Below are 26,884 nucleotides of genomic sequence, written 5' to 3'. Positions count from 1 at the left end.
TTGCACCACGTTCATCTGTCAGAAGATTAACTGGTTAGAGGTTCTTTAGCCTCTTTGGTATCTCCTCCAAGCGCACCCTCCACACTGAATCCCCACTGCCACTTCCTGGCTCAGGCTCTCACCATTGAGCACCGCAGGGGACTCAGTGCCCTGCCCTCTCCTCAGCCTGTCCATCTAACTACCGTCTAAGCGCGCCGTGCCGGTGCGGCCTCCAAGCCCTTCACCGGGCCTCCAAGCCCTTCACCGGGCATTTAGGGCCTCTAGAAACCTAACCTCACACAACCCTTCCCACCTGTTCACCTGTCACTCCTCTCCACACTCCAGGCAAATGGAACCACTTACTGTTTCCTGTAGACGTCTGAAATGCCACCTTCCCCTGGACTTGGATCATTCCCTCCCAGCTACAAGTGACGCCTGCCCCGCTAAACACACAAAGCGCATTCCAGAAAGCAAATCAGTGAGTGGGGATCAGTGGTCCTTCACTGTAACTGCTACTGCAGTATCCCTTTAGAGTTAGAAAGCTCTACTAGCTCTCTGCAAGTGAACAAGCAAGAGTTAGCCTTGAAGTTGTGCATCCTAGCTGAATAACCCAGGCCATGAGCCACCTGCATCTCGGTTACCTGACCTGTAAAACAAGAGTAATGACACTACCCTACCCAACACGCATGGCTCTTTGGGTGATGGTTTCAGATCCTTACTGCTAGTGTAGCCCAATTCTCCTTCTAGACCCTAAGGTCACTACGGGCAGGTAAGGCCTGTGTCTCTTTCATTGTGAACCCCTAGCTTCAACTTAGGACAATGCCTGGTACACAGGCAGGACTCATAAATACTTGTGTGTTAATCCTGAGATGCTAGAATCAGCTCCTGAGCTCGTATTGTATACCTGGCACTCTACGTGCATTATTTGATTAATCGTCGTTAACAACCCTGCAAAGTAGGTACTCTTTATCTCCATTTCATAGATGATGAATCCAGGCCCAAGGAAACTAACGTGTGAGGTTACACAGCCAGTAAGCCTGTGGAGGAGAGTCAAACCCGTGACCGTCTCCTCTCACAGTGTGGGGTTTCCTGATAATTCCTGAGACGCCCCTGTGTGTTCAAGGGGCCCTCACTAAGCTCCCAACTGGAAAGCAGGCGCTCACCTCAATCAGCGTCTTGTCTTTCAAGGGGATCTCGCCATTGTAGCAGATTTCCCAGAGTGTGGTTCCAAAGCTCCACTTGTCAGCAGCCACACTCAGATTCTTGGAGTCTTCAACACACTCGGGAGCAATCCAGGGGATTCGTTCTATGCACTCTGGAAAAGCCAAGAGGCGTTCACAGATCAGTGTCTGCAATACCTGGGGAGTGTATCACCACCACTGCAGCAAGAACTGGAAGTTAACAAAGAAATGCCTTCAAGCACTGTTTTCCAAACGTAGGCCGTGGCTGGACTGGGCCTGTGGAAAGCTTGTTAAAGGGGCAGTTTTCCAGCCCCTCAGCCCTGGCCCTTCTGATGCACCTGTCTGAGACAGGGCCTGCAGATGTGTCTGTTTAACAAAGACTCCCCAGGAGGGGGTGGGAGCCCATCTTCTGAAGCTTTGGCTTCAAAAACAGCAAGTCACCCCCGAGTGGAGGAGGTCACATGGACAAAGGGTTAAGAAAGGGAAGGCCAGGGAGAAGAGGCCAACACATGCAGAGTGAGCACAGGCTAACCTCCCCTTCCCCCCACACTCTGCACCATCCAATGTCACACTTCTCTAACGTGGGTTTTCTTTCATTTGAGAAAGAACAAAAGAAGTCACACATCTCTTGCACCCAGCTGCTGACCAAGGCCAATAAGCTGTTTGGACCCCCTGCCACGTCCACAGAAATGGCCCTGAATGAGCTCAGTGGCCTCCTGGAGCAGCCTCTCAGCCCCTGATGGAAACAGGCAAGAAGCCACTCCCGAGCTGGGCAGTGATGCTCAGGCCTGGTGGCCCTCCTTCCCGCCTTCTCACGTCCTTCCTCCTGACAGACAAGTGCAGGCTGGCCCTAGGACCGTGTGCCTACTGTCGCCTTGCTGCCGGCTCACCTCACTGGCCTATAAGGCCCAGATGAAACCCACCTCCTTGCTGATTCACTCTCTGGGCCCCCCGGATGTCGTCTCTCTCCTCTGAATTTTACTGGCCCCTCTTGCAGCATCCCCAGGCTTCTCTACTTGTTCTAGAGTCACCGGTGTCTGTGTCTCAGACCCTTGCTGATAATAGGACCCCCGACAGGTTCAGGGCTGGGTCCGTCTCAGGACTGCTGGACGATGGCCAGGCAGTAAGTGTCAAAAGGTGCCAAAGGATGCTCCCTGCTCCCCTTCCAAAGAGTGGATGATTTGGGTCTTATTTGTGAGGCCTGTCCTTCATCCTGGTTTCCTTCTAAACTCAGTCCATTCCTTGACTGAATGACTGAGCAAAACTCTCACTGCTGAAGACCACAGGCCATGGCAAGTGGGGGGTACCAGGCCCAGGGGCGCTCTGGGACCCCACGTGGGCCTAGAGACAGAGCACGAACTATGCGGTACCACGCAGCGTTTCAGCTGACGGGTCTGCCCACTCCTCTGGAGTTGTCGGCTCAGGGTGACTCATTCAAAGACAAGATGCCTCAGCAATGCTAAGGCACCTCCCCAAACTGCTCACTCGCTATAGGGGATTTCAAAAGGAACACAGGGAGGACCCAGGGCCCATTCCTCCTGACACCCCTCTGACCACCCAGGACCCACAGCCTCCCTCTGAGCAAGGTGCTACCCCTACACCTCAAACAAGCTCCTTCATCACCAGGACCAGATATGTCTTGGCCAAGTGGTTTCTTCTACTTCACAGACAGCTCCTTGAGGTCAGAGACCAACCCTCCCCCGCACAGCATCTCCTCCACCCCCAAGGGCTGGGCAGGAGCAACAGACACCTTTTGCAGAAGTATGCTTTTTAAAAGGAGAGAGAACCCCAGCCCAGCCCCTCCCCAGCTGGCCTGGACCTGCCTGCAGGGGGTGGGGAGGAGATGGGAGGGAGGGGGAGCGCACCTTGCCTGGAGAGCACAGTGATGGGGATGCCAGGGTCACTGAGCTTGATGAAGGGGCCGCACTCACTGTCGATGCCCTCGCGGGCCAGAAGGAGGTTTTTAGTGCACACATTTCCGTGGACCAGGTCTTTATCCTCCTGCGGAGTGAAAAGGCTGACTCAGCAGAAATGGCAGTGCTGCTCCCTCCTTCCCGAGCCCCCTCCTGTTTCCAGCCCTCGGGTCGTAACCCACATTCCCCCAGCCTCAGCCAGACCCGGGCAGCCAAGAGCTCCCATGGATGATCTGTGCAACTTGGGCACGTTCTATAACATCCCTCTGCTCTACTTCCCTCATCAGGGAGACAGGGATGACTAGGGTCGGGGGAGGGAGGTGGTGGGTGGGCAGGCTTCATAAGGCTTTTGTGAGAATTAAAGTGGTGAGAGCCTAAAAACACATGCACAGCTGAAGCATGGTAAGCACTCAATAAATGTGAGCTACTGCTGATCCCAACAGATTCATTCACTCATTCAGCAAGTACTGTAATATTTCTACTCTCACCATACAATGCAGTACCCAAGTCAGTCTTCTGAAGGGATAAAATTTCCCTCTAAGCAGGATCCATACGTAAGCACACAGAACAGCCCAAGATGGTGGTTTTCACTAATCACCAGGCACACCTGTATAAAGGCACACAGCCCGGGCCCTCCAGTCTGCTTGGTTAGTACCTCCCTCCTGCCTCCCCTACTAGGAATTCTGGTTCTTGGCTGAGACGACAGACATCAGAACATACTTACCAAGTAACTCAGGGCGCTGGCCAGCTGTTTGGCAACTTTAAACTTCCAGGGTGTGGTGAGGACGTCACTTTTCCGATGCATGAAGAGGTCCAGGGGTCCCCCCTCCACAAACTCTTCCACCATGATATCTACAAACACAAAAACGGCCACATCTGCAACCTGACGTCCATCTGGGACAGCACCCTCGCCGATTCCCTCACGAGAGCCTGGTTTACTGACTGGTACTCAGCTTGAAAGTCCAAGTGGCACAGTGCTTCAGAGTCGGACAGGCTTGGGTTCAAGCCCTGCCTGACGCTCCTTCTACTCTGACTCTCTGAGCAATGAACTCAGCCCACCCACTCTCCACTTCCAGTGTGGGACCCAGAGCTGGCCAGAAGTAAACATTCAAGAAATCAATGAAAAACAAATGAGATTTACTTCCATGTCCACTACTAGCTTAAGCAAGTGACCTCCTCAGCGCTTTGCATTCCTTGATTACAAAAAGAAAAGCAAGAAGCCTGAGCAACATGAAGTAGATGTCAGCTCCCAGTCATCTTCACAGCAGCCATGCTCCCCGGCCAGGACCACCCTCCCCTTCCAAAGAGAAACACTTACTCTCCACATCTCGGACGCAAACCCCATAGAGGTACACGATGTGTTTGTGGGAGACCTGCCTCATCATGCTGGCTGCCTCAAAGAAGGCCTGTGGGAGAACAGGACAAAGACATGTCAAGGGCAGGCCTCCACTGGCCGGACCCTAAAGTGGCTCAGCTGAGAGGGAAGGCAGTGGATCCCAGGGAAGCTCACCACTGTCCTCGTCCAAAGGCCTGGCCTCAACTGCCTGGAGGCACTGCCAAGCCTCTACTGTGAGTGTCACCTGGCTGGGACATAGGACTTAGGTAGAAACCCCATAGGACACAGTGCTGGGCTGGTGGGCTAGGCTGGCAGCAACTTCCTCATTGGATATTCATGTCCACTGCTGCTTCCTTCAAAGGTTGCGAAGTAACAACGTTTGACACTATATTAGAATAAAAGGAAAACCAAGGCAGCAGATGTCTGTCGAGACTCGGCTTTGTCTCTAACAGGATGTGGGAATCGTGGGTCAGTCATTTGACTCCTCTGGGCTTTACTTTTCCAGACTCTGGGTGATAGCCTGGGCTGCATCAGGGCTTTTGAGACCACTCAGCTAGTGTCCAAGGCGCCACGGCCGCCACGTGGACCTCTAGGAGGACACAGGAGAGAGTGGGACAGACAGGGAGGGACAGGCCAAGGTGGGGGGACTGCTCAAACCACCGTATCTGTACTCCCTCGCTTGCTTCCTATGCCGCGTTAACCCAAGATTCTATTTGAAGAAAGGAATCTTGACTGGAAAACAAGGCCAGAATGGGCAAGGGTTCCTCTCAGCCCACTGTGCTCTACTGGCTGCACAGATGGGGGAGGGCGAGGAGGGTGACACTTGCCAGAGAAATGTCCCTGTGGCTGGGGTCTAAGACCTTCAGGATGACTTTTATTCTCTTCTCTTCAGAAGTCCCTTCATCATCCTTGTAATCCGTGAGGGTCCCAGAGTAGATGTGTGTCCGCGTGCCTCTCCCAAGGTGCTCGCCCTGAAGGGGGAAGCGGGAGGTTAGTGTGACCCTCCCTGGGGCTGCAATGATGCCGGTCTGAGTCCTCTGGGGGGCACACACACACACTGCTCGGGTGGGACAACAGCAAAGGGGCCCCAGCAGCTCACATCTCTCGGGGCCTGGGCCTGTCAGGCCTCCAGAGGAAACAAAAAGCTACTTGGCCCAACACAGCGGAGGCACTTCCTGGGCCCCAGGAGACAATCCTCTTATTCTCTGAACAACAACCCGCTGTATCTCCCTCCAGGAACAGCCTGGGGCCAAAATATAAACAGTGACCTTTCGTACAACTTCCAAGGGTGCCCTTAATAGCCACCAATGCTGGCCCCACCCTGGGCCTCCAGAGCAGGACCTCGCAGGAGGTTCCTCCACCCACAGGCTGGGAAATAGGAGAACAGGCTTGTGAGTCCTGGCCCTACTGCTTATTGGCCTTTGGGGAACTTGCTTTCATCACACTCAGTCTGCACCCGTTTTCTGTAAATAGGTTAACAGTATACCTGTCTCCTAGGGTTGGTGTTAATTATCAAATGAAGAATTAGGTAGAAAAGTTCCTGGCACACGGTGAGTAGAAGTCAATCTGTTGGCCGATGTGTTTTGTCTAATCGCCCCCTCGCACCTATTCATTTTCTACCCATCTATCTGATACACAGGTATACGTGTGCATGCTTTCAAATTAGCAGTACAATTTGTACATGCACATGCCCTAGCAATCCCTAGAGGAAGGTGACTCATAGCAGAGGCAGACTCAGGAGGGACAGGCCTCAGTTTCCCCACATATGAAAAGGTAATAAAACCAAATCAGCAGCATGAGAACTAAATGAGATCATCTGCTCAAGGCCCTGAACATACAACAAACAATGATCTGTCTTTAAGGCCCTTTTGGCTTAAGCTTAGACTCCACCTGCAATGTGGGAGACCCAGGTTCGATCCCTGGGTCAGGAAGATCCCCTGCAGAAGGAAATGACAACCCACTCCAGTATTCTTGCCTGGAGAATTCCATGTACAGAGGAGCCTGGCAGGCTGCAGTCCATGGGGTTGCAGAGAGTCAGACATGGCTGAGTGACTAACACACACACACACAGAGATTAAGTTTTAATAATTCTGAATTAAATACTCTTACTATTTGGAGTGAATCCAAATGTGAGTCACGAATCTCAGGCATTGTCAAGCTAATGATATTAACCCCACAAAACGTGTAACTGGGAGTTCTATCATTCTACTGATATGTATTATTCTAGGACCTCCTCTAAATGCAGAAGATGCTTTGTGGCTGACTCCCTAGGCTGATTTCTGTCTCTCTTAAGAATGTACACAATCGTTAATTTGGTATATTAATTTGCACAAATGCCACCGTTTGTCATCTGTCACAGCAGAATGGTGGTACATCTGCCCTGTCTACTGTATCCTGGCAAGGCCCTGTGGCTATTCATTAAAGCTGCATCTGTCATGAAGCGATTCATCAAGCTTATGGGAAGTTGTGTTCCCAGAACATCCTGTAAAAGCCATATGCTTTCAGAATAATTACTGTTCCCCCAGAAGCGTTGCTTATTCCGGGGGCCAAGTCACAGCACTGTGTGGTAAGGATTCCACAGCAACTGTGTGTCCCACTCCAGCCTCCCCCCACACTGCGCCCTGTCTTTGCTGAGTGCTTGTCCATCCTCTGGGGCTCTGCTTTGATGCCACTTCTCCCAGGACACCACTGCTGTCCCAAGACCAGGCAGCATGGTCGTTTGACAGACCCACACCCTGCCGTACCTCTCTACTCGGGACTTGTCTCCTGATAGTTTAATTATCTACTCAGGATAGATAAGAATCTGCCTCCCCCACCGGACTGTGTGCCTGCTGAGGGTGGCAGTCATGCCTGGCACAGGGAAGTGCTCAGTCACTCTTGGCTAAATGAACACTGGAGGCACAGAGGATGGCACAGAGGCCCAGAGGCTCAAGGGGAAGAAGAGAAGGAAGACCCTGGGTACACATCAAGTTCCAGGAAGAAAAGAGGCTGGGGTGCTGCCCATCTCTGGACACAGCTCTGATACCCTGAGGGACAGAACAGTGAGATCTGCCCTCAGGAAAGCATTTACATAGTGAAGCAGGGCATTTTCCCCTGTGGACTTCCACTCCCTCAAGACCTCCTCAATCACTTCAGGAACTGATTTCAAAAAGCAGATGAACAACCCAGCCTCAGGCCTGCTACCCTTTGCCTGGTCCTCAACGAGTGAGCCCACGACTCGCCCTCCAGCACCTCCAAGATGGGGCAGCCTCTCTGGGGCAGTAAGCGGCCTGCACAGATTTCCTTCCCTCCCAGGCTGCTGGCACACTGGCTTAGTCTCCCCCTGTGTCAGGGGGCTTAGGTGGGGGGTACATAACAGAAAGTGGGGGTTCCCTGGATCTCATACCCTACAAGGCCCAAGGGCAGCTACGAGGAAAACTGGGCCTGCCCAAGCCTGCAGACACTGGGCCACAGCCCTCCGGAGGCTAGAACCCTGGTCTGAGGTGTCAGTTTCTGGGCACAGCTCTCTCCTTCAGGTCTGAACTGTGTGTCTCCTGCTCCCTCACTGTGCTCTGTGCGCCCTCAGCTTTGTTCTGTCTGGAAATGTCATCAGAAAGCCCAGGACTGAAATTCAGAAGCGCCTTGTCACAAAGCATGTTTTGGGGCCATGAGAGTCATCAGCCTATAATCCCCTATGGAGATCTGTCAACATGCCCACCAAATTCTCCAACTACTTCTAGGGCTGGTCCCTACAACTACAGGAACCGGGAATGGAAGGTCTCTGTAGCCCTCGATAACCATTCAAAAATTGACTAAGCCAGGTCCTTCAAGGAGAGAGTCTAGGGTGCATCAGCAAGGCTGGGTGGACAGCAGGGCACCTGCTGGCTGACCAGCTTCACCTATGAAAGGGAAGTCCCCTTGTTCATCAGGATCTCTGCAAACATGACTTTGTTCTCCCCAGGTTCCCCAGGCTTCTCCACTGTGAGGAGGCAGGGCCAGGTCTGTTCCCAGGAATGGCAGCAATGACTCACTTGCGTAATATCTTTCTTGAGGATTCGATCGAAACTCAGCTGGCTCATGGTGTAGACAGGCTGCCACTCCTGGGCTTTCTTGGTGGCCACCAGCAGATTGGAGATTTCTATGGAAGAAAGAAAGAGAAGTCTGAGTGGAGCAATGAAGGTCTAAGGTCCCAGTTGCCAACATCTCCTCGGCCATGGGCTTGCTCAACACATACATGGGCACTTGTTGGCTCCGTCACTCAACAAATATTTACTAAGTACTTGATTCCTGCCCTCCAGGAGCTCATCAGCAAGGCTAATAACAGAGCCAATATGAATCAAATAATCAATCAAAATCTGTGCCACTACTCTTAAAGGGCAGGCACTCTGGGGTTGACACAGCAGGATCTGTACTGGTAAGAGAAGTCAGGGGAGGAAATGAAATGTTAGAAGCTGAGAACAGAAACTCTATAAGGTAGGGCCTGTGTCTGTATTATTTCCTGCTCTGCCTTCACAGCCTGGTACACAGTAGGCACTCAACAAATACTTGTTAAACATATGAATGAAGAACAGAGTGTGGGCTGAAGGATGAGAACTGAGGACAAAGGAAGCACACCAGAAGTGACAGGAACCAAAATGGGAGGGTTAAAACCCCAGGTTCCGTGAAGAACAGGGTGGGTGACCCAAAAAAGAAGGCTGTGCCAGAGGCTTTCTAGTTCCAAGCAGTGCCGACAACATGGAGGCATTTAATGAACTGCTGGCTCAATGTTCAGATTTCAAGCAGACCATCCCCCAGATTCTACTGATTCAATAACAAACTAGACCCCTTATAAAATCTGCTAAGTCAGGGTGAGCACAGGTGGCATGCAAGTCGCCATCCCACCATGGAGCCACTCTGAGTTCCAAGGTTATCGTGAGGGAAGAAAGCACCTTCCAGATCGGACCAGTCACCAGAGTATTCATCCACTGTCCTTAAGCAATGGGCCAAGTGACTCAAATTCTCTATCCTGCCAGGCAGGATTTGTTATTTTCTTTTGTTTTTTTTCAGCTCACACTTTCTGACTACCTTCTCTGTGCCAGCCACTGTCCTAAGGAGTTTTATACACATTAGCTCCTTCCCTTATGACAATCCTATGAGATATATAGTATTCTTATCCCCTTATAGATCAGAAAACAGATTCAGAGCTATTAAATCATTTGCCCAAGGTCAGGCTCTGGATTCATGCTGCCTTCAGGGCTGGCTCCAGTCTCTTGCCTCCACAGCATGCCTGGCCCTAGTGGAAGGGGTACGAATCTGGGAGCCAAAAGCTTGTTCAGATACAGGCTCCCCCGTTATCATACCTTGAGTACCCCGTTTTCAGACTCTCCTCCATTCTGTTATCCTGACTCTAACCCCAGTTATCTGGGAAAAATCAGCTTCAAGCAGGCAACTCTGGAGAAAAGACATGAAGAAAGGGCCACCTGAGTGGTGCCCAAGGGAAGGGTGTAGGCAGTAGGGCCACTGAGGAAATCAGAGAAGAGAGTGGGAACAGGGGCCATTTGTGGGCCACTTCAGAGAACATGGAACTGGGATCAAGAGTGGGGAAAGCTGGTAAACGTCCATGAACCTGTTTCCCCACTACAAAAATGGGGGACACAGTTATGTTCCTCACTGGGGTGCTGTGAGGGATAAACGAGATGATGCTCATGGAGGGTCAATGCCTGGTGGGAGGTGACTGCCCCGTAACTGGCAGCCCCTGTGACTATGAACGGTGTCACATCGGTCAGCACCTTCATCTGTGTTGCACCACCTGATTCCTGGAGCTTTGGCAATGATCTGCTAAGTCCTCAGTGTCAGAGCTGAACCGTGTAGAAATCAAGCTCCAAGATTTGACTGCACGGATGAGAACATGAGAGAATCAGTGGTGACTGGTCAGTAGTTCCCCATCTCTTAACACGGTCACCCTCAGACTTGGAGAGGGACAGCAGCACTGGGCAAGGCACAAGAGAAGTAGACTTTCTTGACTATCACACTCATTCTGAGGGGCCGCCTGATTTTATTTATTCCATGAAGTTTCTTGGGTGCATTGAAGTGTGAAACCCAGGCTGGGCTCTGGCCATCGGAAGCCAGTGCTCAGAAGGGCTGAGGCGCTGAGAAACTCAAAATGACACTCTCCTCAGTTTTCACAATTGCGCCACTTCTCTAATTTGCAGGTGGCAGAGGGAAGACGAGGCTTCTGAGGGCATACGTGGAAAAGCCACCCACATACGCATAGTCTCGCTCTACCCCCCACAGCACCCCCCGCCAAAGGTCAGGAGAACTGACCCTCACCCCAGAGTCTCGGGCTGGTAACTGCACTTGTAACTCTGCAGAGGGTGTGATACAGGGGAAAGAGCACTGTGGTTGGAGTCGGAAAACATGAGTTCAAATTCCCATGCCTCCTCTAACTATCGAAGCAATCTTGAGTAAGTATAATGGATAACAACATACTATGGATCATTATGAAGATTAAACAACTTAAACCATGAAAGAACCTCAATGGGTGGCTGGCAAACTTAAGAATTACTCATGTGATAATAGATGACAGCAGCCATTATCATCACCATTATTATTTACTGCTACTTTTTTTTTTTAACTGCTACTCTCAGTGTAACCACTAGGGATACAAACAGTTGTGTGATTCTGAACAAGTTAGTGAATATTTCTGATTCTCAATTTCCTCATATTTATAATAGCTACAAAGAACTAACTTAAAAATGCAGATAAACTGCTTGGGACTAGTAGGTACACACCAATGTGGTGGCTCCTACTGTAACTATTCACTCGACATGAGGGAGTGCCCATTCTGTGCTGGGGGCTGCCTCTCCCATGAATCATCGTGGTGAGACCCAGATCCTGTCTTAAGAGTTTATAATCAAGTGGAGAGACAAACACTGAGCATCACATTCAGCTCAGTGCTCCAGAAGCCTCAGCAGAAGCCGTGAGGCGGGTTCAGCCCTGTTCCTGTGCTTCTCCCGCCGCAGCCGCCAGTCTCCAGCAAGGTGGCAGCCGCACCAGAGGCCTCCCAGCAAATTCCAGCAGAGAAACCACATGCCCGTCTCCAGCCTGCCGCCACCTTGCCTCCCGGGCCTGCAGTGCTCCATTTCCTCAGCCTCAGCCTGAACCCACTAATCCCTGAACCCACTAAAGCGAAAAGGGCCTCTCATATCTGGAAGGAGAGATTATGCGAGTGAATAGGGTTCCTGGGCTCTAAGGTTAGAGTCCACCCTGAGGTCTCACAGTCAAGTGGCAGATGTGTTTTTACCTTTGCAGAGTATCTTGAAGCACAAAAACAAAGGCTGCAAGTTACACCCCCAGGCTGGCAGGAAACCCTATCTGATCAACAAGCACACAAGTCCTTCCTCTTTCACCGAGTTCAATGACAGTGCCTTGCTAGGAGACCAAAAAGCGATTCAAACATCAAGCACCCAGGCCCCTTTTTGTGTTGGTGTTGCTTCCTCTGCCCACCACGCACGGAAAGACTCACAGACACACTCTGTTAACAGACAGACTAGAGATCTCTTCAAGAAAATCAGAGATACCAAAGGAACATTTCATGCAAAGATGAGCACAATAAAGGACAGAAATAGTATGGAATAAGCAGAAGCAGAAGATATTAAGAAGAGATGGCAGGAATACACAGAAGAACTATACAAAAAAGATCTTCATGACCCAGATAACCGTGATGGTGTGATCAGTGACCTAGAGCCAGACATCCTGAAATGCGAAGTCAAGTGGGCCTTAGGAAGCATCACTGCCAACAAAGCTAGTGAAGGTGATGGAATTCCAGTTAAGATATTTAAAATCCTAAAAGATGATGTTGTTAAAGTGCTACAGTCAATATGCAAGCAAATCTGGAAAACTCAGCAGTGGCCACAGGACTGGAAAAGGTCGGTTTTCATTCCAATCCCAAAGAAAGGCAATGCCAAAGAATGCTCAAACTACCGCACAATTGCACTCATCTCACACGCTAGTAAAGTAATGCTCAAAATTCTCCAAGCCAGGCTTCAACAGTATGTGAACTGTGAACTTCCAGATGTTCAAGCTGGATTTAGAAAAGGCAGAGGAACCAGAGATCAAATTGTCAACATCTGCTGGATCATCGAAAAAGCAAGAGAGTTCCAGAAAAACATCTACTTCTGCTTTACTGACTATGCCAAAGCCTTTGAAGGTGTGGATCACAATAAACTGTGGAAAATTCTGAAAAAGATGGGAATACCAGATCACCTTACCTGCCTCTTGAGAAAATCTGTATGCAGGTCAAGAAGTAACAGAACTGGACATGGAACAACAAACTGGTTCCAAATCAGGTAAGGAGTACGTCAAGGCTGTATATTGCCACTCTGCTTATTTAACTTATATGCAGAGTACATCATGAGAAACGCTGGGCTGGAAGAAGCACAAGCCGGAATCAAGATTGCTAGGAGAAATATCAATAACTACAGATACACAAATGATACCATCCTCATGGCAGAAAGTGAAGAAGAACTAAAGAGCCTCTTGATGAAAGTAAAAGAGGAGAGTGAAAAAGTTGGCTTAAAACTCAACACTCAGAAAACTAAAATCATGGCATCCGGTCCCATCACTTCATGGCAAATAGATGGGGAAACAGTGGCTGATTTTATTTTGGGGGGCTCCAAAATCACTGCAGATGATGACTACAGCCGTGAAATTAAAAGATGTTTACTCCTTGGAAGAAAAGCTATGACCAACCTAGACAGCATATTTAAAAGCAGAGACATTTGACCAACAAAGGTCCTTCTAGTCAAAGCTATGGTTTTTCCAGTGGTCATATATGGATGGGAGAGTTGGACTATAAAGAAAGCTGAGCGCTGAAGTATTGATGCTTCTGAACTGTGGTGTTGGAGAAGACTCTTGAGAGTCCCTTGGACTGCAAGGAGATCCAACCAGTCCATCCTAAAGGAAATCAGTTCTGAATATTCATTGGAAGGACTGATGCTAAAGCTGAAACTCCAATACTTTGGCCACCTGATGTGAAGAACTGTCTCACTGGAAAAGACCCTGTTGCTGGGAAAGATTAAAGGCGGGAGGAGAAGAGGACGATAGAGGATGAGATGGTTGGATGGCATCACTGATGCGATGGACCTGAGTTTGAGTAGGCTCTGGGAGTTGGTGATGAACAGGGAAGCCTGGAGTACTGCAGTCCACGGGGTCACAAAGATTTGTACACGACTGAGCAACTGAACCGAACTGAGAGTGTCTTTGACTACACTTGCTGGGTCCTCAGGAACAACTGTGCTGCCCTTTCCTTAAGGCCTGACTCCTCCTAAGAAAGGAATCTGACGTATGCAGGCCAGTACTGTGTGGCAGAGAAACATCAAAATAATTGGTGTTCAAGGGATCTGGCACTGGAGATAGACCAGGCACTCAAAACCCCTTTGACCCTGGCCTTTAATGAGACCCACTTCACATCTCCAGATCTGTTTTCTCTCCTATCAGACGGGACACTGATCAAGTGACCGTACGTGACCTTCCAGTTCTCACATTCTAAGAGGTGATGAATCTACCAGCAGGACATCAATGACACTGTCGATGGTGCTTAAAAAAGAGCAATCACTGGGGAATGCTACCAAACATACAAAGAAAAACTTACATCGATCCTTCTCAAACTCTTTCAAAAGACTCAAGAGGAAGGAACACTCCCAAATTCGTTTTATGAAGCCACCATCTTCCTGATACTAAAACCAGACAAAGACAACAGCAAGAAAGGAAATTATAGGCCCATATCTCTAATGAATACAGACGCAAAACTCCTCAATAAAATACTAGCAAATGTAATTCAGCAACACATAAAGAGGATCACACACCATGACTGAGATAGATTCATCTCAGGGTCACAAAAATGGTTCAACAAACACAAATCAATCTATGTGATACACCACATCAACAAAAGAAAAGACAAACCACATGATCATCTCAATAGATGCAGAAAAAGCATTTGATAAAATTAAACATCCATTCAAAATGGATAGAGAGGGAACATATCTCAGTAAAACATGGAAACAACCTAAACGTCCACTGACAGATGAATGGATAAAGAAGATGTGCAGTATAGAGAGACACACAGAAATATATACACACACACACAATGCATGTCTGACACACACACACAATGGAACATTATTCAATCATAAAAAGTATGAAATGATGCCATTTGCAGCAACATGGATGGACCCGGAGATTATCAGACTAAGTGAAGTAAGTCAGACAGAGAAAGACAAAACCATATGATCACTTACATATGGAATGAACTTATTTCTAAAACAGAAACAGACTCACAAACACAGAAAACAAACTTATCCTTACCAAAAAGGAAATGGAGTGCACGTCAGGATAAATTAGGAATTTGAAATTAGCAGATACAAACTACTATATATAAAAATAGGTAAACAAAGTCCTACTGTATACACATGGCACTATATTAAGCAGCTTGTAATAAACTATAATGGAAAAGAATCTGAAAAAATATACAGATATGTGAATCACTTTGCTGTACATCAGAAATGTAACACTGTAAATCAACAATAATTCAATTTCAAAAAAAAAGAGCAAGGGGATATATGTATACGTGTGACTGGTCCATTTTGCTATGCAGAAGCTAATACAGCATTGTAAAGCAAGTTTACCACAACAAAAATTAATAATAAAAGTGGCCGAGTTCTTCACCTCTTCTATCCATTTCACTCCGTGATCCACCCGTGACTCCTCACTGCCTGCACAATAAAGTCCAGTTCCATGGTGTGGCAAACAAAGCCTCCAATGATCCTGAGTCTGCACTAGTCGCCTCCTCCTTCCTTCTTTCTAAGTGCACTGAACATATTTAGTTCAGTTCAGTTGCTCATTTGTGTCCGACTCTGCAACTCCATGAACCGCAGCAGCATGCCAGGCCTCCCTGTCCATCACCAACTCCCGAAGCCTACCTAACTTGTGTCCGTTGAGTCGGTGATGCCATCCAACCATCTCATCCTCTGTCGTCCCCTTCTCCTCCTGCCCTCAATCTTTCCCAGCATCATGGTCTTTTCAAATGAGTCAGCTCTTCGCATCAGGTGGCCAAAGTATTGCAGTTTCAGCTTCAACATCAGTTCTTCCAATGACCACCCAGGACTGATCTCCTTCAGAATGGACTGGTTGGATCTCCTTGCAGTCCAAGGGACTCTCAAGAGTCTTCTCCAACACCACAGTTCAAAAGCTTCAATTCTTCAGCACTTAGCTTTCTTTATAGTCCAACTCTCACATCCATACATGACCACTGGGAAAACGATAGCCTTGACTAGACGGACCTCTGTTGACAAAGTAATATCTCTGCTTTTGAATATGCTATCTAGGTTGATCATAACTTTCCTTCCAAGGAGTAAGCATCTTTTAACTCCATGGCTGCAATCACCATCTGCAGGGATTCTGGAGCCCCATAAAATAAAGTCAGCCACTGTTTCCCCATCTATTTGCCATGAAGTGATGAGACCAGATGCCATGATTTTAGTTTTCTGAATGTTGAGCTTTAAGTCAACTTTTTCACTCTCCTCTTGTACTTTCATCAAGAGGCTCTTTAGTTCTTCTTCACTTTCTGCCATAAGGGTGGTATTATCTGCATATCTGAAGTTATTGATATTTCTCCCGGCAATCTTGATTCCAGCTTGTGTTTCTTCCAGCCCAGCGTTTCTCATGATGTACTCTGCATACAAGTTAAATAAGCAGGGTGACAATATACAGCCTTGACGGACTCCTTTTCCTATTTGGAACCAGTCTGTTGTTCCATGTCCAGTTCTAACTGTTGCTTCCTGCCCTGCATACAGGTTTCTCAAGAGGCAGGTCAGGTGGTCTGGTATTCCCATCTCTTTCAGAATTCTCCACAGTTTATTGTGATCCATACAGTCAAAGGCTTTGACATAGTCAATAAAGCAGAAATAGATGTTTTTTTGGAACTCTCTTGCTTTTTCGATGATCCAGCAGATGTTGGCAATTTGATCTCTGGTTCCTCTGCCTTTTCTAAATCTATCTTGAACACCTGAAAGTTCATGGTTCACATATTGCTGAAGCCTGGCTTGGAGAATTTTGAGCATTACTTTACTAGCATGTGAAATGAGTACAATTGTGCGGTAGTTTGAACATTCTTTGGCATTGCCTTTCTTTGGAATTGGAATGAAAACTGACCTTTTCCAGTCCTGTGGCCACTGCTGAGTTTTCCAAATTTGCTGGCAAATTGAGTGCAGCACTTTCACAGCATCATCTTTCAGGATTTGAAATAGCTCAACTGGGATTCTATCACCTCCACTAGCTTTGTTCGTAGTGATGCTTCCTAAGGCCCACTTGACTTCACATTCCAGGATGTCTGGCTCTAGGTGAGTGATCACACCATCATGATTAACTCGGTCGTGAAGATCTTTTTTGTACAGTTCTTCTGCATATTCTTGCCACCTCTTCTTAATATCTTTTGCTTCTGTTAGGTCCATACCATTTCTGTCCTTTATCGAGCCCATCTTTGCATGAAATGTTCCCTTGGTATCTCTAATTTTCTTGAACAGATCTCTAGTCTTTTCCATTCTATTGTTTTCCTCTATTTCTTTGCACTGATTGCTGAGAAAGGCTTTCTTATCTCTCCTCACTTCTTTGGAACTCTGCATTCAAATGGATATATCTTTCCTTTTCTCCTTTGCTCTTTGTTTCTCTTCTTTTCACAGCTATTTGTAAGTCCTCCTCAGACAGCCATTTTGCTTTTTGGATTTCTTTTTCTTGGGGATGGTCTCGATCCCTGTCTCCTGTACAATGTCACGAACACTTTAGCCCTCTACTCCCTCTACTGCTTTTCTGCAGTGTCTACATCTGCTTTCTGCTTTGCCCTGCACATGCGTGCTGGGAATTCCCTTAGCTAACTGGCAGCACTGTTCACTATCCAACACTTGGCTCAAGATGCACCTCCTCTGTGTAGCCATCCACACCATGTGACTCAGGGATCTTGACCGTCCTCTCCTCTGCAACCCCAGGGCTTAATATGTGTGTGTGTATTATGCTGATGATCATATGCTGCAGTGGCCTCATTTATCTGTAACATTTTTTTGTATTAGGCTGGAATCCCTTGGGGCACAGGGACTGCGTCGTGTGCATTTCTCTGCCTCTAACATAATCCTTGGCCCACAGAAGATGTGCCAGGACCATTTCTCAGACTGACATATAAACCACTGACAGGGGAACTCTCAGGACATTGTATCAAAAGGAAGAAAAAAAATTCTTGCTTACTAATCCTAAACATGCCTCTTTCTGCAGCTTAACTGAGACACTGAGAAAAGGTGTATGTCTTTTCTACAGAAAATGCTGACGCCCGAGGAATAGGATGTGAACCAGGGACAGACGTGTAACAAAACCCAATGAAAAACACCCAGAAGTTGTGGCGCAAGAACCACTTTCCTCAACGCGCCCAGTGCCTTTCAGTTGGCCTGAGCTCGGAGCGTGGCGAGGGGTGCAGCCCGCCTCTGGCTCGGAGGCACTGACCTCGGGGCTTGGGCTGGCAGCAGCGCTTCAGCACAAAGCTGATGTTGTCCGTGCGCAGGATCTGCTTCTTTAGGTGGCTCATGAGGTCCCCAAGGCTCGGGAAGCTGCGGTCCGAGCCATGCAGGCTGTAGCGGCCCTTCTGCACCTCGATCTGAAAGTTCTTGAACTGTTTCTGGATACCCAGCACCTGCCATTTAGGAAAATGATCAGAAAGAATTTGTTTTAAAAGGGGTCAGGCAAACCTCTCCTGGGTATGTATGATGTTAACAATAGGAGAAGCCAGGTGGAGGGCAAACAGAAGCTCCATACTATCTCCGTAACGTTTCTGTAAATCTAAAGTTATTTAGAAATGAAAAGCTTATTACATGTAAATTAAATAATATCTAATAAAGGTAAATATTATCTAATAATATATAATATTATCTAATAATAATAATATTAGAAATAATATGTAATAAGGGAGGATCCAGGAGAAGGTGCTGACAAATGGGAATTATTAATAACACCAGGGAAACAGTCTCACACAGCAATGATTTCCACAAGAGTATCACTTCACTTTGGCACTTAAAATGAACTCCATGAAAACACCGACCTCAGTACTGTGGCTACGGTTATATGGCAAGGTGCATGTAAAAAAGTAAGCACTTTATAGGGGCTTTCCTGGTGGCTCAGAGGTAAAGAATCCACCTTCAACGTGGGAGACCTGGGTTGGGAAGATCCTCTGGAGGAGGGCATGGCAATTGACTCAAGTATTCTTGCCTGGAGAATCCCCATGGACAAAAGGAGCATGGCTGGCTACAGTCTAGGGGATCGCAGAGAGTCAGACACAACTAAGCATAGCACAGCAAGTACTCAATAGAGGTTAGCAAATATTTTTACATACGAAATAAGTACTACAGCAAAATGTATCCAGGACTCCCTCAAACTGAGCTCTTCTAAGAACCTGTGGGGACGTGGGAGACAGTTGTCTGGTCTCGTTTCCGGGTTGCATGGTGCCCCAGAGAGGAAGTACAGCAGAAGCTTTCCTTCATGAGAACTTTTGTACAAAGAACACTATTTGAGTGGTTCGAATGAGGGCCAGAAAGATCTGCTTATGGTGTAAACTAAGACAAGATCTTTAACATCTTGATGCCTCAGTTTCTTCATCTGTGCAACGGGATAATGCAACCTATCTTATAGGGCTATAGTAAGGCTTAAATGAGAATATACAGATAAAGTGCTCAGCACAATGTCAGCTGAGCTGAAGCAAACAGTAGGAGTGACCCCATCTCTGATTCCAGATTTCCCCAGGTAACCTGAAAATGGGACTGAATCACTGACATTCTCGGTACAGCCCAGGTCAATTCCACCTGCAAAGGTGGCTGGGCCGTCTCATGCTCCCATCCCTGGTAAAAACATAAAACTTCCTCCAGAGACTGACTGAATGCAGAAGAAAGGAATCCTGCCAAGGCAACAGGCCTGCCAGGTGTTGAGCCACTGCACCTGTGTCAGCCCCAAGGCCGCAGCATCCAGGAGCACCCCAGGCGAGCAGCAGCCCCTCGAGACTTCGCCCAGGACTCTGGCAGCACTGGGTTCCTTCCACCACTTCCTCCCCCACTCCTGACTGAGTCCAGCCCCAGGGATTGTCCTGTACTCTTCCTCCCATGTCCGAGGCCTGCAGTAACACATACGCTGACTCTCACCTTGCTGGCCCCTCCCCCACCTCAGTTCTCACAGCTCATGGTGAACCCAGTCAACACCAGTGTATTTATCTGGACTAATTCTGTAAAACTCTCTCTTTTAAAGTAGTCCATTCCTTGTATTTTTTAAAAAATTACATGAATCACAAAGCACTGTGGTTTAGTGAGGCCAAGTCAGGAATTCAGCTTCTACCTGAGCCAAAATATTAGGATTTCTCTCACATCATTCCCAGCTTCCAACCACACCTGAGTCATTAACAGAAATCTTGTTAAAATGCAGGACAGCAATTTGGTAAAATGCCTGCAGCTTCCATCTGGGGAAAACTGTGTTAGGTCAGGTTTCCAATAGGTCTTATTGGTGCTGGTTTGTACCAGTGAAGGCCACAGACAGACGGAGCTCGGGTCTGTGATAGAGCCGAGTATAAAATAAACCACTTTAAGCCCCTGGGTGCTTTGTGTGAGCTCGTTTTCTGGCCACATTCCACCTTCCAGAGCACAGAGAACCCTGCTGTGGGTCCCCTGAAGGAAGAAACAAAGGGTCTTGAGGACCAAAGGGTCGACTGCCTGCAAGTGGGCTCCGTTGGGAGAGCAGGCGGCCCGCGTCAGAACTGCGGGGGCTCCTCAGGGGCCCAGGCCTCTGACTCCCGCCCCTCACCACGCAAGCTCCTGGGTGGGCTGCGCGCGGCCCGAGCTAGCCCCCAAGCTGACCTCAGACTTTTCGAAGCAGGTGACGGTCATGAGGATGTTGTCAAAGTCGGTGCAGCTCCACCGCAGCACGTACATCCCCTCCTCGCTCCCCTCCTGCCGCAGCTTATTGATGGCATACTCCGTGCTAGGAGAGAGAGGCAGAGAGGGAGCTCACACCAAACAGAAGCACGCCAAGCCCCACGGACACCCACGCTCTCAGAGGCCTCAAGCCTGCTGTCCCCTCGTATTACCTGGCCTGGGTCCTATCCTCTCCTGTGTAAGATGTGAGGCAGGCTGAGGTGCTGAGAAGCCTCAAAACAGACCAGGTCTCCAAGGTCAAGAAGGGGGCTCAGCCCACTGCCCCAGGCCCTGAGCCCACCCATCCCCGACTTCCCCACACACACCATCTCCACTCTGGCCAGAAGAGCTCCCCCAAGGCTGGGACGTGGAGCTGCCTCGATGCTGTGGTAGGGGTCCCTCCACCACCATCCCAGGCTGCACAACTGGAACGTGAGCCTCAGGATAGCAGGAATTTGGGGCTGTCCTGTTCATTGCTGTATCCACAATAACCAGAGCATGCCTGGCTCATAGCAGCTTATCATATCACTTATCAATAGATAAATGAATAACTGAGAAATAAACACTGAATAAAGAAATCAACGAGAACTGAAAGTCTGTGAGTAGAAAACATGCCTGTCCGACACTCCTGTGTCCCCAGGACGGAAGAGTCTCGCACACAGGATGCAGTGAACAAACAGCTGCTCAATAAATCCACACGTGAGGTTACTACATGCAGTGAGTTCTGCTCACTGAGGCTGGTAAGGGGGCTGTGTGGTCAATCTGTGTTAGAAGGGCACCAAGGGCTCCAAGTCATCGGGTGATAAGCGCAGGCAGACAGAATCAAAGTACATAAACTGAACGTGGCAGGAGGCAATAAACGCCACTGAAAACAAATAAAGCAGACTGAAGGAGTCAGGGAGGGTCGGGTACAGAGGGGGAAGAGGTGTCATTATTTTATGTAAGGTGGTCAGGGAAGACTTCACCAATAAGGTGACATGTGAGTGACCCTAAAGGAAGTGGTGGGTGTATGGACTCGGGAGGGAGGGCTTTCCAATCTAAGGGGAGAAGCAGGTGCCACAGCCCTGACGCTTAACTACAGTTAGATATCTGAGGGCCATGCTTTATTATAAAGCTCAGCCCTTGCTCTGCAATTCTGTGTGTGTGAGAGCCTCTCCATGCTGGGACCACACCACTGACAAACTGCCGGTCCACAAGGCACCCAGGATCGGGAAGAAGGTGGGGACCGCTTCGTGCGAAAGGTGGCTGAAGAGGTGCTTCCACAGATACACTGTGGTCTGGAAGAGACTCAGAAGAAACCTAGCAGCTGTGTTCCTTTTCCTGAAGGACGGTCATGGATAAGAGGAAGTTGAATTCCTACCATTCCAAACTGCAGAACTCAGATGAGTAGACAGAACCTACAAGGAGGCAGACCTCAACTCCCCATCAGAAGGGTGAGCAAGTCTGCAGAGCTCCAAGCTTCTCGCTGCCTTGTGAAGCACTAGGGGCGCCATCACCAGAGGTGTCTGAGATGCAGGTGGGACGAGACACCCAGCAAAGCCCTTCCAGCACTGAGGCTTGGTCACCCTCACTGTGCATCTGGCACCAGAGGACAAGCCCACTCGGGATTCTGTTTCTCACTACACCATCTGCTGAGGAGATCTATGCGCTATCTTTCTCGCATCACCCAGAGCGTTTAGCACAGCAAGGAGTTAGGATGTATAGCGCTTCTGGGTCAGCTATGGAGAGGTGAGGGGTTCAACTGTGAGGACACCCACATAACGGAGAAGAGGTGACGGGAAGGCCTGGCCAGGATGGCAGGGACAGTCAAGGGCACCAAGGAAGTGCTCAGCCTAATGCTTGATGATACCCATGCCTGAGAAGGCCACCCTCCCCTTCATCTCTTTGTTCTTTTCACACCAAAGATAACTGGAAAAGTTATCGAACCAACCAGATTGGACCATGACAGCCATTCTGTATGTTGTGGACGATCAATGGGGGAGCCACGTCAGTGCAGAGGTAGTGATGGGCGTCTGCCGTGAGCCGGAAGTAGCCATCGACCAGGGACACGAAGGACAAGGCCTCCTCGTGGGAAGAGAGCTTCAGTTCCTGCAAGAGAGCAGAAATGCCCATGGTTACATCACACGCCTGCCATCTCAAGCAGCAGCTGACTCTCTGGGCAGGTACACAGTGAGAAGATATTCATGTTCAACATAATGGAGGATGCATGACCCCGCAGGGAAGCTCCTTCTGTTGACAGTAACTGCACCCTTGCATTTATAAACAATTCTGACTGTTCACCACACTCTTTTATCTATTACCTCAAACCTTTTTTTAGATGAAGAATAGTGTATATAGGGGGAGCAGGGGACAGGCAGCTGTGTGGGAGACATGAGACCATGGAGAAGCTGCCCCTGGGACCAGATGGAAGAGGAAGGCTGATTCAAGGTGGCAACAACATAAAAGAGTGGAGGCGGGAAGAACAGAGAGTGTGCAGGTGGTACCCTGGTCCTGGCACTACACATTATTCCTGCTTATAGAAAAAGAAAGAGGCACAGGTGCTTTATCCCATCCAGAGCTGGCTCAGAGGGTGAAACTCTGGATTTTAATTCAGGAACGGTCCCAGACACAATGATGAGGTTGTGAGATTAGGGAACTCTGAGGGTCTGGAGGAGGCCCAGTATTACTCACAGCGGGAGAGGCAAAGGCAAGAGAGAAGAGGAGGAGGGAGGGAGTTTTCATGGAAGGAAGAAAAATGCTCCGAGGTAAAGACAGGTGAGGTTTTTGTCTTAATCCTATAACCCTGAGCAGAGATGAGCATTTATTTGAGTTGGAACTGTGGGGTCAACCAGGAACATCTGATGAAGGAAGGTATATAAAGCCGTGATTTAGAGCTTTGGCTCACAAAAATACTAACATTAACACACACTGGAGCCTTAAGAGAAGGGCAAAACGACACTGGAGTATAACACTCTTTCCATAACAATGGAGAAAGAAAAGGCTGGTGGCAGAGAAAAGCAGAGACGAGACCGATGAACGGGTGCGGGCAGAGGGATATAAGCAACCAGCAGAATGGAGGTAAAGGGCTTATAATGAGAGTTAGCTATGATGCCAAAGGAAAGCTGCTTTGGGGCTGTGAGCCAAGGAGGCCAAGAGAGGGCAGGACTACCATAGGGATCGTGATCAGGAAGGAGGCTCTGTGCTAAGTGGGCTTCCTTTAAGGTGTGACCCAGCATCTCCCTGCAGAGCCCCAAAGAGCAAAGGCAAGACAGTCTGGCTTGGGTAGCCCTTCACCCAACTACATACAAATGAAACCATGTAAGTGTTTAAGTTCTCTGAAAGCAGAAGTCTGAATAGAAAGGGGAGATGTCAAGAAGATGCAGACAGAAGAGATAAATCAAGATATGATCTGATAACATGGTCGCATCATGCTTTCCTGAAAGCGGCAACCAAAATACAGCTTGGAAATCCCATGGCTGGGAAGGGATGGGGGATGAAATAAATGAGAAAAAGCATTACACAGGGTTAACCCACCAGCTTCAGGAGCCAGTTTATCTGGGTTCAAACCTCAGTGTTTCTATGTATATTTAAGCATATGTAATCATCATTTTTTGTCAAAAATTATCAAATATCAGCAATTTCAAATGATTTAATGTCACAGTTGTATGACCTTGGCTGTTATTTAGCTTTTTTGTGCCTCAGATTCCTCCTTCGTAAAATGGGAATAATAAAATACCCACTTCATACAGTCAATAAGAAAATGAAAAGAGTTCGTATTTGCAAAGTCTTTACAACAGGAAGTACCTGGCGCATAGCAGGCCTCGTATTTGTAAAAGAAAAAGTAACGAGGAGATCAAGTAAGGGTTTTTTCTCGCCTCCCCCAGCCCCACAAGCACTGCAGCTTGGCACAGAGCCGCCAGCCTGGGTGGGCCCGGGTGGCCAGGGTGAGCCCTGGCCTAGACGGCAGGCGCGCCATCTGGGTGCTGCCCTTGACTGTCAGCTAGGACAGGACAGGGAAGGCTCTCAAAGCCTGCACCCACTGGCTGCCGTTCCTTCTTCTCGGCCATGTCTCCAGGGTTTGCCCATGTTGGAACAGCCAGACCACAGATGTGCCAAGCTCTCCCTCACTACGGAGTCCGCGAGGGAGAGGACACCTTGGAGCCCAAATCAGTACAGGCTGGAGCTGACCCTGTGCAAGTTTCTACAGCTCTCCTGAAGTCTCAGACTGCCCACTGGAAGTGCAGCTGAAATCCTGACAATATGACTTTATATCTATAACATGCTGAATGCTGCTGATGCTACTGCTAAGTCACTTCAGTCATGTCTGACTCTGTGCAACCCTATGGACAGCAGCCCACCAGGCCCCTCTGTCCACAGGATTCTCCAGGCAATAATACTGGAGTGGGTTGCCATTTTCTTCTCCAAATATGCTGAATAAATAGCATTTATTTCTGTTTTCTCCCTCTTGCCATTTTCCATGTTTCCACTAACATCTATCTGGGCTCTTCTATGTCTTCCATCACATTTTTACTACAGTTTTCTTAGGCAATCAATGTATCTTTATTTTGAAAAAAGGGAGGATAGGGAGAATTAAAAGTTAAAATCACTCATAATACCATCATAAACAAATAGTAGTTAATATTTGATTATTTTCCTAACAGCATGTGCATGCTTTAAACTTTTTAAAACAAAATTGGTTCCATTAAGTTTCATATTCTGCTTTTTTCCATTTATGAAGCATTCTTCCAGATTTTTAAAAATTCAGCAATTTGTTTACCTAATATTCTACTTCTCAGATGAGTTGTATTTTATTTTCTCGTTTTCCTATAATCATATGTGCAGGTTAGTTTCAGCATTTTTGACACAGTAACTGCTGCTGGGATAAACATTCTCACTCATCGCCCACTGCCTGCATCTCACTGTTTCTGAAAGACAGATCCTCATTTCCTGAATGGAGGGATATGTAGATATTTTCAAGCCTTTTAATACATGTTATCTTGGACAGCGAGGAGATCAAACTAGTCAATCCTAAAGGAAATCAACCCTGGATATTCACTGGAAGGACTGATGCTGAAGCTCCAAAACTTTGGCTACCTGATGAGAAGAGCTGACTCACTGGAAAAGACCCTGATGCTGGGAGAAGACTGAGGGCAGGAGGAGAAGGCTGATGAGATGCCTGGATGGCACCGACTCAATGGACATGAGTCTGAGCAAACCCTGGGAGACAGTGAAGAACAGAGAAGCATGACATGCTGCAGTCCACGGGGTTGCGAAGAGCTGGAGGCGACTAAGCGACTAAACATAACAAATCAAACTGCTTTCCCAAAAGGTATACCCAAAAGACTAATTACTCTAGATAGAAAAGGATGACCACTTGTCCTAAACTGCATCACCAGATTCTTTCCCAGCACTGAGTGTTAGGATTTTGACACAGTAAAATCTGCCAATTTCAGGCAAAACACGGTACTTCCCTAGGTGACCACCTCTACTGCACGGAGCACTGTGTCTCACCATCCTGTCCTTTCCACGAGCAGTCGGCCGTGACTTCCCTGACACAAACATGTTTGTTTTGGCTGGGCTCCCACTTCCCCTGCCAAACTGGCCTGCCTGTCTAGATCATGTCCTCAAGTGATACCAGAAAAGAGGAAGTGAAGTTGAATACTCCTTCCTCTGTCCGAGAGTCACTTGGGTGTGCCTGACACCATGACGAGGACTGTCACTGTGGCCACAGCCACCGGCCCAACAGTCCACTCAAGTGCAAAGCGGGGCTTCCCACCGACCTCATCCCAGGTGACCCACCCAACTCAGCAGGGGGGCCGTGCAGGAGCCCTTGGGAGAAAATGCTAACCCTCACTCACCAAATTTTTTTTCAAATCCACTAATTTTTGTGAACTGAATATTGATACTGAAATATCTTTGGGAGGATAACAAATCCTGTTTTCATTTGAAGAACAAAGAAAGGCACTAGAACGCACTCAGGTAACTTAAACACAGACACTGATAATGTCAATGTCAGCAACAGGGACTTTCTGGCTTAAATAAGATGATCACAAGATTTTCTCTTGGGGACAGGAACCTTGAAGAGCACGTGCTGCATAACTGTCCTCAGCAAAGTCCCCTCCCAGCACCAAACCCCGGCCGAATCACTTCTGGAGGAAACTTACCATTTTTTTGTTGTCCTGCTTATTAATGCTGACCACAGACTCCTTGATTACAATGTGAGTGATCTCAGGGAAGTAAGAAAAATTGTTCCACTCTTCTCGGATTTTGTTTTTTTCCTCATCCTTCTTGTGTTTATTTTCCAGTTTTTTCCGTTTCAGTTTGTTTTTTTCCTTTTCAACAGGAACAATCTGATAAAATGCATAAGCGACAGGGTGAAGCCAGCTTTCTCATTTTCTCCTGGCATTTCTCATTTTCTCCTGGCAAAAGAACATAGGGCCTTGCAGCCAAGCAAGAGAAAGCCAGAGTGCCTGGACTGATGGAGGAACTGGGAGAGCCAGCACCCATGGGCTTATTCAGGTCCCACCAGGGATTCTTAGGACCCTACCC

At 48.2% G+C, this 26,884-nt stretch overlaps 1 protein-coding gene across 5 annotated transcripts in view; it reads right to left on the bottom strand.

The window, feature by feature from the left end:
• Positions 1 to 26,884, bottom strand: part of JAK1 (Janus kinase 1) — a 139,292-nt gene that overhangs the window by 8,478 nt on the left and 103,930 nt on the right. For all 5 annotated transcript variants that reach the window (XM_061411719.1, XM_061411723.1, XM_061411722.1 and 2 more), the window contains 10 exons: positions 26,500 to 26,685; positions 22,287 to 22,444; positions 20,300 to 20,423; positions 17,913 to 18,099; positions 8,420 to 8,526; positions 5,237 to 5,380; positions 4,392 to 4,479; positions 3,798 to 3,925; positions 3,026 to 3,161; positions 1,143 to 1,294 (listed from right to left, as the gene is read on the bottom strand). In XM_061411719.1, coding sequence (XP_061267703.1) covers positions 1,143 to 1,294; positions 3,026 to 3,161; positions 3,798 to 3,925; positions 4,392 to 4,479; positions 5,237 to 5,380; positions 8,420 to 8,526; positions 17,913 to 18,099; positions 20,300 to 20,423; positions 22,287 to 22,444; positions 26,500 to 26,685 — 1,410 coding nt within the window. The remainder of the gene's footprint in view (positions 1 to 1,142; positions 1,295 to 3,025; positions 3,162 to 3,797; positions 3,926 to 4,391; positions 4,480 to 5,236; positions 5,381 to 8,419; positions 8,527 to 17,912; positions 18,100 to 20,299; positions 20,424 to 22,286; positions 22,445 to 26,499; positions 26,686 to 26,884) is intronic.

The sequence above is a fragment of the Bos javanicus genome, chromosome 3, assembly GCF_032452875.1.
Source record: "Bos javanicus breed banteng chromosome 3, ARS-OSU_banteng_1.0, whole genome shotgun sequence".
In the NCBI taxonomy this organism is placed as follows: domain Eukaryota; kingdom Metazoa; phylum Chordata; class Mammalia; order Artiodactyla; family Bovidae; genus Bos; species Bos javanicus.
Note: the sequence above shows the minus strand (reverse complement) of the source record. Positions and strands in the feature narration are given on the sequence as shown.